The 12223-nt window shown below is 40.5% G+C and overlaps 1 protein-coding gene across 1 annotated transcript in view; it reads right to left on the bottom strand.

Moving 5' to 3' along the window:
• LOC306664989 (transcription termination factor 2-like) overlaps positions 1 to 4825 on the bottom strand; it is a gene marked incomplete at its 5' end in the record, with an annotated part of 38902 nt that extends 34077 nt beyond the window's left edge. The window contains 3 exon segments of the mRNA XM_079146140.1: positions 851 to 936; positions 3777 to 3865; positions 4729 to 4825. Of these exon segments, the coding sequence (XP_079002266.1) occupies positions 851 to 936; positions 3777 to 3865; positions 4729 to 4825 (272 nt within the window).
• Positions 4826 to 12223: the final 7398 nt, after the last annotated feature.

Raw genomic sequence — 12223 nt, 5'->3', positions numbered from 1 at the left:
GCAAAACAAATTTCAGATGATGAAAACCAAAACTGATTGCTGAGTGGAAAAGGGGTAGAAATAACTAGAATGGAGAAAATGGTAGTTACTGGGATGCTATCTTGAGTTGGAGCTTAGTTTTATGGGTGGGTGCACACATTTCTCAAAACTCAACTAGTTGAACTCAAGACCTATTACTACACATGTAAATCATTAAGGAAACCGTAGTGCACGAAGTACTCCTGTATGTAAAACTTGTGAAGTTGGTACTTTATTGTCTACGTTGGGGTGAGAGAGTCAGAAATCTAAAAAAATACAAATTCTGAATTATCAAATATTATACAAAGACCATCACATCTTAGACTCTGCTTTCCTGGTCAACCTTATGTCCTGAAGTCCCCCTTAAACATCTGCTCAGCTGGGATTGGGGGTGTACTCAGAAGTAGAGTGTGTGCTTAGTATGTGCAAGGCCTTGGATTCAATCCCCCATCACTTCAAAAATAAATCTATACAGACTTCCCTGCCTTTCCCAATTCCTATATAAAGGAAATTATTGAGTTAATATTTGTTAGACCTTTTTACATACTACCTCATTCTATTACCAGAACTAAATGTTGATGATTTAGTGGCTTTTGGTGGGCTGATGCTATTAGCTCCCTTCGAGGTAGAGCTGTCCATCCAGAAATAATCACAAGTCAGGCTTCTCAGATTAACAAGTCGCTCAACTGTTACAGAGTAACAGCCCAGAAGACACTCGATACATATGAAAATGCTGTTTATTTTCAACAGTGACTTTTAAAGAACAATCCAAAACTATCTCAGTTGCAACTCTTTGGGATGAAGGGGAAAAAAGCTTCCTTTTGGATACTACCTGTATTTTTTCTTGCCCTGTGGTACAAACAAACCCTGAAGCTCTACCACAAAGTCCTCGTGCAATAAACAATGAGAACAGGAATGCTAGATAGGAAAAAAAAAAAAAGAACATTTTAAGAGACAAGAACTACAGCAACATCCTAAAGTAAATTAAAAAAAAAACTATTGGTTTAACCAAGAATCCGTACAGAGCCTCTAATGGGTTTGTAAATCCACACATTGCTCTTATCTATGTGCTTTTTTTCTGAGCAAAGGGTCATTCCATAGCTTCCAATTCTTTCCACTTCCTCAAATAAAGCATGACAATTAATATTTTTCTCTTTTTTTGGGAACTGGGGGAACCCAGGACTGTGAGAATGCAAGGCAGATGCTTTGCCACTGAGCTATATCCCAGTCCTATCTTTTTCTTGAAGACTCAAATGTTTACAATTGCCCTGAGTTATATGATCTCTACACGGCAACACCCACCAAGAATGACTGAAGTCTAAACTTAGTTGTGAGGCCCTACATGAATTTTCCTTAGGTTCTTCCATTAATCTTTATCCTTTAATAACCTATTAGCTGTCATATAGCATTATTTACATGCCTACCTCTAACAATATGCAACTAATTTACTTCTTGTCTGGCATAAACAAACTACTCACTCCTTCCAACTTACTAGGGAAAAAATTAAATATGTATAAAATTAAAGAGTAAACAGGTTTGTGTGACGGTCTAAAGTACTCTCCCATGACTAGTGAAATTTTTTGGCCTATACTGTGGTTATTGGACATATTCCAAATATGTCACATTTATCAAATATTTGTCCTCAAGTGAACTAGTACCGTACTAATTTGTAAAGCAGTACATTTGTATAAATGGCATGCTATATAAGAACATATTTCTCTTAATGTAAAACTGAGTCTTATGTCATCATCAACACTAAATCCTGTGAACCTGAACATGCTTTTATCTCTCAAAATCCATGCTGGATACTGAATATAAGAGGCCCAGTATATTTAGAAACTAGAAATAAATAGTAAATAGCCAGGTGTAGTACTGCATGCCTGTAATCCCACAACTTGGAAGGATGAGGCAGAACAATCACAAATCCAAGGTCAGCCTCATCAACTTAGTGAGATCCTGTCTCAAAATAAAAAGGAGTGAGGATGTACCTCAGTGCCCTGGGTTCAATCCCAAAACACCAAAACAAACAGACAAACAAAATCCAGTAAATTGATATAATGACATGTTGTTGATCTAAGACAGACTGAGTATATTTTATTGATTCCTTCTATCTTAATATTTGACTTGCTTTACTCAAATACTAAAATCATTTTGTATTAAACTGGCTTCCAGTAATTTCTTTAAGACAACAACAACAACAACAACAAACTTTTTAGGGGGCTTAAAAAAATATTTTCTGTAAAAATCTGAAAATGTAGACAAAGTCTGACTTAGTTTCAAAACAAAACAAAGATACAAATCATGTAATTCATGGAAGGGAAACATGAGAAGTTAAACATGTTAAAAGGATACTTATTTTCTACTACTAATATTTTCTACTACTATTATTCATTATATGCTTTACATGGTAAGAAAATAACTTTACCAAGTTAAACTCAATAGAGGGCAGGAAGAAATTGAAGTCACTCTTCCCTTTAGCTTTTTGGATTAACTCCCAGTATTACCCATTACTCAGACTTAAGCATGCCCAGCCCCAAATCTGCAAGGAAGATACAAACCCTGAAAATCCATGATCATCTTTTAGGAATATCAATTTTAAAATAAGATTTGTAAGAAACAGAAATATATTACGAACCATCTCTATTATCACAGAAACATGAGAGAAAGGACAGAAAAGAGCAGGGCAGGGGAAACTGTCCCAGGAAAAAGTCTCTGTTGTCTCTTCCAGGTGGGGGTGGAGTGCCAGCAACTCCAGGTGACTTCAGATGTCCCTGAGGAAAAGTCTGAGGCTTTGCACACCTCCCTCAGGCAGCTGTTCCACACTATATGAGATCCCAGGTGATCCATATTTCTGAGTAGATAGGTAATGTTAATTAGCATGGGTTAATCATCCCATGGTCAATAGATTTATAAGAATCAGATTGTACCCCATAAATGTATAATTATGATTTGTCAGTTGAAACTGACCTGAATGAAAGCATATGTAAAATAAAATAAAATGCTGGAGCGTCTCCACCTACTTGGTTTTATGTGTGTCTCAGTGGCCCTCTTTCATGGAACCACTTTATGACTGTGTCCAGGGCATGTCTTTTGGGCCACAGGCAGCAATATTGCACACAGGAACATAATTGTTGAATGCAGGTGGCAATCCTCCCAGTCACCCCTTCTAGCCCTTGCTGTTGTCAGGGAGACTGGCTGTAGTCCCACCAATGGGTTGTCCACCCTCACGAGAGAGCTTTCTTCTGATGATATACCCTGAGAGAGCTTACTCTCTGGCTCCCAGCCATCACTGCTCAAAGAGGAGCTGAGCCAGAAGGATACAAGAACATGTGGGGGACTAGGCTGGTAGAGAAGCTCCTTGCTTGCAGGTTGCAGAGAGCAATGGTGGGCAGGCCGGCTCTCCTACTATCCTTCTGCCCTGATTGCTGGTATTCCCCAGGCAATTGGTACTCACAGGGAAAGACAGAGAAGCAGAGAACAGGCTCACTGCATTTCTCTTTAGGTGGGGAGTGAAGCTGGGAGGATCTAAGAGGGATGGGCAAGGTTCAATCTCCAGGATGTGCAGGCTTCACTTGCACTGTGTAGCCTGCCCATAGGTTGTCTGGTGCTGGAGCATTTGATATGTAGCCATTGCCCCATTAAATGTTCTGGTTACTAAGGATATCCAGGTGTTGAATGGGTTGAAACCCATCTCAAACATGAGCCTCGTTACTGTGAGGCCCAGAAGGTTGAGGAGAGGTTCAATGAGTATTTCTCACCCAGGACCAGTCACAGATGCCCCAAGATTTGTCAACCATAAGCCTCTGTGTGGGGTTCACAATCAGCATTTGAGTGATGAGGCTTTGCACTTTGGCAGACACATGAGAATGAAAGTCATGCCTTGTATGCTGGCACTGCTCCTTTAGCTGTGCAATGATGTTCTGTTATGGTTTAGATATTATCTCCCCAAAACTCATGTAAGACAATGCAGAAAGGCTTAGAGGTGAAATGAATGGGTTATGAGAGCCTTAACACAATCAGTGAATTAATTTCCTGACATGGATTAATTGAATGGTAACTGCAGGTTGGTAGGGTGTGGCTGTAGGAGGTGGATCATTGGGGCTGTGCCTTTAGGGTATATATTCGGTGAGCTGAGGTTAGTCTCTGCTTTCTGATCATCATGTGAGCTGCTTCCCACCATCACACTCTTCTGCCATGATGTTCTGCCTTACCTCAAGCCCAGAGGAATGAAGTCAGCTATCTATGGACTGAAACTGAAACTGTGAGCTCCCAAATAAACTTTTCCTCCTCTAAAATTGTTCTTGTCAGGTTTTTAGTCACAGCAGCAGTAAAGCTGACTAAAACATGACCTCATTAAATAGGAAGCTGCCTATGACCATAAAGTACAGGACAACATCTAGGTTCCAGAAATCCACTGCAGGCCAATCATATTCTTGCTGTGGGTAGAGTTCTGGGACCAGGTATGAGAGAGTGCTGCAGATTGTGTCTAGCTTCTGCCCAGTTGTGAACCTGCAGCCAAGGCAAAGTCACAGAGTTGGTTGTCCCCTCTGGTAGTCTGGCAGGATGTTATCTGGCTTCAGGTATCTGCACAATGATGTCTTTGTGGCAGTAGCATAGGACACGCATGATCTGAATGAATACCCTCCTGGTCTCCCACTTCTGCTGGTCAATGAATGACATGTGGCATGTGGTGCAATAGCTGCCCCCCACCTGCATACTCAATCACAAGGTAGACATTTTCAGTGATATCAATAACATGGAACAGCTGGATCACATTTGGGTCTTCCACAGCTTTCATTATATCCATCTCAGGTTACAATGAAGGGCCAGTTTTGCTCTACCTTTCTTAGGGTATTTATAGCCACCTCTGTTCCTGTAAGGATATAGTGGGCCCATTTAATGTGGGTAAATATGCCCTGTCCAATGCCCCTCAGAACCTGATAAAGGCACATGAGGGGATCCTTAAGGGAGGAGCTGGATGAGAGGCTCTGTCACATTCTCACAACCTCACTACTGACTACTGACTATACATCCTAAGCAACAACATCAACAAAGGATGCTAGCTTTCAAACAACACACACACACACCCTAAAACAAAAAGCTAAAATACAAAAACAAAAACTCAAAGAACTAAAATCCAAAGACCAAAACCAAAACTACCAAATGCTAACTACTGTGAGTCCGACAGGTTATCACTAAGAGTTCCCTGTATTGTGGACAAAAATCCAGCTGCAGGGATTCCAAAGTGCTAAACAATGTCTGCATACCTCCTCTTATAGTTTGGATCCTAAATGTCCCCCAAAACTCATGTGTTGAAGGCTGTCACACAATGCATCAGAGTTCAGAGGTAGGACCTTTGACAGGTGATTGGATCATACAGGCTATAACCTCATAAATTCATAGATAGATGCATAGCTTATTGGGAGGTGGCAGAAACTTCAGGTGGTTGGGCCTACTTGGAGGGCATTCCCTTGAAAGATGCATTTCCCTCTAGCACCTTCTGCTTTATATTCTTTCCATCATGAGTGAGCAGTCTTGCTCTATTATGTGTTCCCCACCATGATGTTCTGTCTTGCCAGAGGCCCAAATTCATGGATCAAGTGTTCATGGGACTGCAACCTTTGAATTCAAAATATATCTTACTTCCTTTTAGTTTTTTTTTCTTAGATATTTTGTCACAGTGGCAGAAACTGAGTAACATAGAGAATTGGTACTGAAAAATAGGGTCATTGCTGTGACTGTATCTGATCATGTGGATCAGATGCAGTTGGATGTGATTTCCAGGGAAGAATTTGGAAAAGGTAAGAGAAGCAGGCTAGAAAAAGTTGGAATGCCATAAGATGAGCCTACTTGGTGCTTCTGGGGATAGCTCAGAAGATCAGAATGCTGACAGAATGCCAGAGTAAGACTGTGCTAATAAGGCTTCCGATGAGAACTAGGACTCAATATGTTGGGTATTAAACTAGAAGTCATTGGTGTTATATTCTGGCAATAATTTGTCCATGGCCATAAGACTCTGAGTGAGGCCAAGTTAAAGAGGACAGAATAATTAATCTGGTAGAGTAAATTTCAAGTCAACACAGTGTTCTGGTTTCTGGGAGTGGGTATTGCTGGCTGCTTTATACATCTTTCTGCTCTGATTTTCTCTCCCAGTTCTCAAGTTTACAGTGAGAAACGGGAGAGAAAAGCAGAGAGAAAGCTTTAAAAAACTTGCAGTTTGTCCATAAAAGGACCATATTTAACCTTGAGGCCAAGGAAGGTGTGGTTGCTAAAGAGATTAAGACCATGAAAAGGGAGCCAAATACTTTGCACCAGGACAATAGGAAAAATGCCTTGCAAGTATCTCAGGAATTAGCCAGACCCACCCATGGCAGGCTCCAGGATGTAAAAATAATTCATTTGAAAGACTTTGTTTTTAGAGAAGAGCCCTGGGGCAACTTCCTCAACCAGGGTTGCCTATGGAATTATTTCCCTAGAATATCTTTCCACGGTTCAATGACCCAAGCACTCAGATTGTTGCTGTAGTGGAACTGACTATTGCTCCTGCCAGCGCGAGACCCTGGCATCTTTCACATGATACTCGTTTTGCAGCAAACAGACTGTAAGAATGTCAGGATGATGGAGGTTTTCATTGTGATTTCAAAAGAAAGTCTGGGAAACCAGGCAGTATGTTTCAGGATCAGAATCCTTTAATTGGGCAATGCATGAAGCTGTGATAGTAAAGTGAAACTGCAACGGAGATGCTAAGGATGTGGAACATCTGCAAAGGAAAGCATCAGGCAAACAGGCAGTCAGTCCTAGAGTGACATCACTGTGGAGCTCATATGCCATGGTATGGGCCGGAAGCTGACATAGAGCTACAATAATTAATGTTTGACCTGCTGGGTTCTGGTCTTTCTTTGGATAAATTCCTCACTGCTATTTTCCTATCCCTTCCTTTGGGAATGGGAATTATCCGGTGGTCATATCTTGGGAGTTTTTCATTTTTATAGGGGCTCACAATGAAGAACGTGCCTTGGATTTCAGAGGAAACTTTGAACTTGGAGGTTTAAGCAATGATGGAACTATTGACTAGAACTCTTGGAGATGGATTGAATGCATTTTGCATAATCAGGTGTACAGCAGCCTTTGAGGGCTATGGTGGGGGTATATTATGGTTTTGATCTTAAACACCCCAAAAGTTCATGTGTTAAAGGCTTGGTCCCCAATGCAGCAATGTCCAGAGGTGTGGATTTGGTGGGTGTTGGACTATAGGTGCTCTGACCTCATGATTCATTTATGACCATGTTGAGTTGACTCACAACCTCAACAGACTTTGGGAAGTAGTAGAAACCTTAGGAGGCAGGGTTGAGTTGGAGGAAGTATGTCCTTGGGGACATGCCCTTGAAGGGTCCCTGACCCCCCTTCTTGCCTCTTCAATTCTCTCTGCTTCCTGGCCACCTTGAGATGAGAAGCTTTGCTCCACCAAGGTTCTTCCTGCTACATTGTTCTCCCAATGTTCTCTTGAGGACCAAAGAGAGAGGAACAAGTGACTACAATCTAAAACTTCTGAAACTATAAGCCAAATTAAACTTTTCCTCCTATTAAGTTGGTTTTTTTCAGGCATTTCATCACAGTAACGGAAAGCTATCACACTTCCCAAGGCCACTATCTCAGCCCTCACTTGGGCATCAGGACAGGACTGCAAAAGGTTCCCTGTGATTCTGGGCCCTTTCAATCCATCCTAGACGCTGAGCCCAGCTCTGTTTACTAGGTATGAAAAATACTCCTGATTATCTGATACACTCAGTAGTTTTTGTACCTCCTTGCAAAAACCAAATGGTGCATTTTCACTAGGGTTTGGTAGCAAAAAGTCCGAGTTATTAGAAAGGCTGTCTTGTTCCATTGTGGAGGGAGGACATACTCCACAGAAAAATAGGTCTGTTGTGTTCAACTGCTGCCCCTTACATGTCTGAATTCTGACTATGACTAGACTGGTATCCAAAACCCCCTTCTTTGGGAGTAGTGCTCCCGCCACACACACACACACAGCAGCAGCCCTCATGCCCCAAACCCTACTCCGCAGCCCCCAGTAGCTTAATTCTTCCTTTGAAAATGCTAGTCACAGATCAGTCTTGACTGGGAGAATGAGTTGTGCAAAACCACCTCCTTCAATATTTTCCTAAGTGTCACAAGTCAAACTTCCACATATCAGATGTGTGACAGCTGACACTTAGGAAGCAGGCATGTCTGATTTTGGAAACTGGCCTGCTAAGAAAGGTACTGCTTTCATGAGACTGTATGCTTAGGCTACCTGTTAGAATCACCCAGGAATTTGTTTAAGTAGATTCCTGGGTCCCATCTAGGAAGTAGTCAGTTTTGAAAAGCATGGGGGCCAGGAATCTGCATTTTCAGCAAGCATCAAAGGCCATTGTGCCTCGCAGTCTTTCCTGTGTAACATCCCAGCACTGCATGACAAAGCTGCATTATCTTAGGCAAATGGTTCAGTATTTCTCAGCCTCAACTTCCCAGAGTTAAATAGATGGAGCAATAATCATTCTCTTGAAGGGGTGGGTTCACTGCTTAGAAGTGGGGCCCCACTCAGAGACAACACTTATTAAATGGTATTTATTCCTATTATTAAACATGACTCAGCTCATTTCAAGGGCCTGAGGGGGAGTCAGGGAAAAATATTTGCATTTAGTTACTATCTCTTCTTTAAAGGTCTGGCATAGCTGAGCGTTCATCTAGTCCCAGTTTTCCTTTGTTGGGAGACTTTTTATTACTGCTTCAATCTCATTCCTTGACATTGGTCTGTTTAGGTTTTTCTATCTTCTTGGTTCAATTTGGGTAAGTCATAAATGTGTAGAAATTTGTCAGTTTCGTCTATTTTCCATTTTATTGTAATGTTTTCAGAATAGTTCCTAATGATCCCCTGGATTTGAGTAAAGTCTGTGGCAATATCTCCTTTTTCATCTTTAATTCCGATTTGGATCTTCTCTTTTGGTTAATTTGCCTAAGGGTTTATCAATCTTGTTTATCTTTTCAAGGAACCCAACTCTTCGTTGCACTAATCCTTTGTAATTTTTTTTCCCCCTTAATTTCATCAATTTGGCTCTAAACTTAATTACTTCCTATCTTCTACTGGTTTGGAATTAGTTTGTCTTACTTTATTAGGGTCTAAAAGAGGTAACATTGGATGTTTATTTGGGATCTTCATGGTTTCCTTCCTTCTTCCTTTTCTTTCCCTTCCTTTTTTCTTTCATGTAGGCACTCAATGCCACAACTTTCTTCTTAGATGACTTCATAGTGTCCCAAAGATTTTAATATATCTTGATGTCTTGTTTCTAAATTTTTAAAAAATTTTCCCTTTTCTTCTGAACCATGTCTCATTCAAAAATGTATTATTCAATCCATGTGTTAATGTTTTATTTTGTTGATTTCTAATTTTATTCCATTATGATCTGATAAGATGGAAGGAATTGTTTCAAATTTTTTTTTGCATATGCTAAGATTTGCTTTGTGTCCTATTTAAAAGATTCATGTGTGGCTTAGAGAAGAAAGTTCAGTTGCTGATGGATGAAATATTCTATAGATATCTGTTAGGCCCATTTGATTGACAGTATCTTTTGGTCTGAAGAATATTTACTTAGTGCATGTCTGAATGATCTATTAGTGAGAGAGGTGTGATGAAATCACCCAGTATTATCGTATCGGGGTCTATCTGAGACTTCTTCAAGCAGTATTTGTTCTGTGTAAGTAGATGTGCCAACAATCATTTTTTAAAAATTTTAAAGAAGAAAAAATAATTTCCATAGAAAAACACTTATACCAAGAACTTACATGCAGTGCTGGAAATGGCAGCTGGGAATTTGCCATCCTTTCCTTTCCTGGTGACTGATCTCTAAATGCCATCTCTATTGCTATGAATTAGGTTATACATTTGTACAACCTGGCCAGCCCATTTCTACTCCAAACAGAGCTGGTGTGGATAATACACATTTTGATAACTGGGGATAGTAAACTTGCTTATACATTAAAAGAAAAAAACAAAAAACAAAAACAGTTGCAATGTTCTCTCTCCCAACCTCCACACACTTCTGTTTTTGTCTCGTTTCTTTTTTTTTTGTGGTGCTGGGGATCCAACCTAGGACCTTGTGCATGGTAGGCAAGCACTGAGCAACATCCCCAGCCCTCTGTATTCTTTTCAGAATAAAATTCTAAAAAACTTTTCTCTTCCCAGGAACCCCCATAAATACATCATTAGATGATTCAAATATGGGAGCTTCCAGAGCCACCATCTGAATGGAGACAAGAGCAGATGCACCATCTTAGAGAATAAGAAGCAAAGTCCTTCATTTGCATAATGGTCCAGAGTGAGTCATTATCATTAGGGAAAATGAATACATCTGATCTTGCAAATGTGTCACCTCAAATAAAAGAAACATGCATGGATTAAAAAATAGGCGTCTGGAAAAAAAACAGTTCCCTGCCATTGATGCTAAGAAAGTTCACCAGAGGGTGGCACCATTTGAGTCTCAAGAAATATAACCTCACCAAGCAGGGAGAAGAGTCACCTAGGGAGAAGGTCACTTAGGATTGGTCACCTTCACAGTGCACAAAGACCATCAGCTCTCAGAGTCCATCATTACCTTCTTAGATGCATCACATCTAGAAATGTTGTCACAGACTTATCTAATACAATCCCTCTGCTATTTTTTGTTAGGGTTCTCTTTTTCTTGACACTTATGGCCTAAAAATACTGAGGAGTCCTGCATTCAGGAAATACACAGTAAGGTGGCTATTCTATGCAGGGATATGCCTGGGGCTTCCACTGACACCAAGATGAAGTCAGGCCAGGGATACCCCTCAGGGCCTGCTCTGTGCCCAGTCAATGTTGGCACCCTACTCCCCCGGCCAGGATCCAGGGTCCTCATCCCTGTCCTGGATGTCTCACTTTGTCCTGGATGATGAGTGCTCAAGTCACTAGGACATGAAGCAGAAATAACCAGGATACCAAAAGCCAGGCACAAAATGACATGGGGCACAGAAGGCTTGTCAGTCCCAGTTCCCCTCAAAGCTCAGGAAAGTACCCACGTTGTGGCCTCTGAGAAAGGTGTGAACATGAGGGTGGAAGATGGAGTGTGCTCCAGGAGGCGTACCCTGAGTCTCCAACACTGGCCGGGTAACCCAGCTAAAGTGAAACTAGAATTAGAATTAAGTCAAAGGTCCAGACCAGAATTCTTCCTACCAGGGCCACATTATATTTATAAGCCTTTAATATCTGGTCCTTAGAGGGAAACTTTACTTAAAAATACTCCAGTGTCAGTCTATACTATGTCTGGTTAATATCAGGTTTTGTTTCCTTATCCAACTTTGAGGAAATATTTCTGTCTAGAAGAACTACACATGATTCTTTCTGGTAGAAATTAGCAGAGTAAGATTTTAGGAATGATTACTAATGGAAAGAAGGAAATCTGAACACTTTTCTGAAGAATAAGTTTTAAGCGTTTTTATAGTCAGGGTACTGCTATATAAACAATCCCAAATCTCAGTGGCTTCAAAGAATTACATCTTGATCAAACCATAGTCTAATGTAGGTAAGCAAGTTAAGGAAGGAGATACACACGGGGAAGGTTTTGTTTCACGGAGTCAATCAAGGATCAAGTCTGACAAAAGGGTCTGTGGCCTAAACTAGGTTAGCAGCCACTGAACTCATGGCTTTGTCATTTCCTATGGCCTTGAAGTCTTCCATTAGTAGGCCAAGGAGAGAAGAAACAGCATGAAGAGCCATGTGGAAAGTTGTAGAGCCAGTTGAGAAATGCCTTATTACAGCTCTTCTCTCCACAGTCTGCTGACCAGAACTCAGTAATATGGGCCCTAACTTCAGTCAAGACTGTCAAGTATAGTCTCTCTGGGTGCTCAGAGGAAAAGGAAATGAGGTTTGGCGAACAAACAGCAATACCTCTGCTACACTATCACATATTTGTTAGACTACATCAATAATAACTCAAATATGGAATGATATAATGGTACAAATACTAAATGACTATACTAAAATGCTACAATGTAAATTGCTATAATGTAAATTTGAAAAAACACAAACTGCAAAAATGATACAAACATTGAATTATACAAGACAGTACATGATAGAAATAATCAGTGATACCAAATGATACAAATACTAAATGATATGGTGATAACCAAAACTAAACGACAAGATAGG

This window comes from Sciurus vulgaris (genome assembly GCF_902686455.1).
Source record: "Sciurus vulgaris genome assembly, chromosome: 1".
Classification (NCBI taxonomy): Eukaryota; Metazoa; Chordata; class Mammalia; order Rodentia; family Sciuridae; genus Sciurus; species Sciurus vulgaris.
This window is presented reverse-complemented; position numbering and strand designations above follow the sequence as displayed.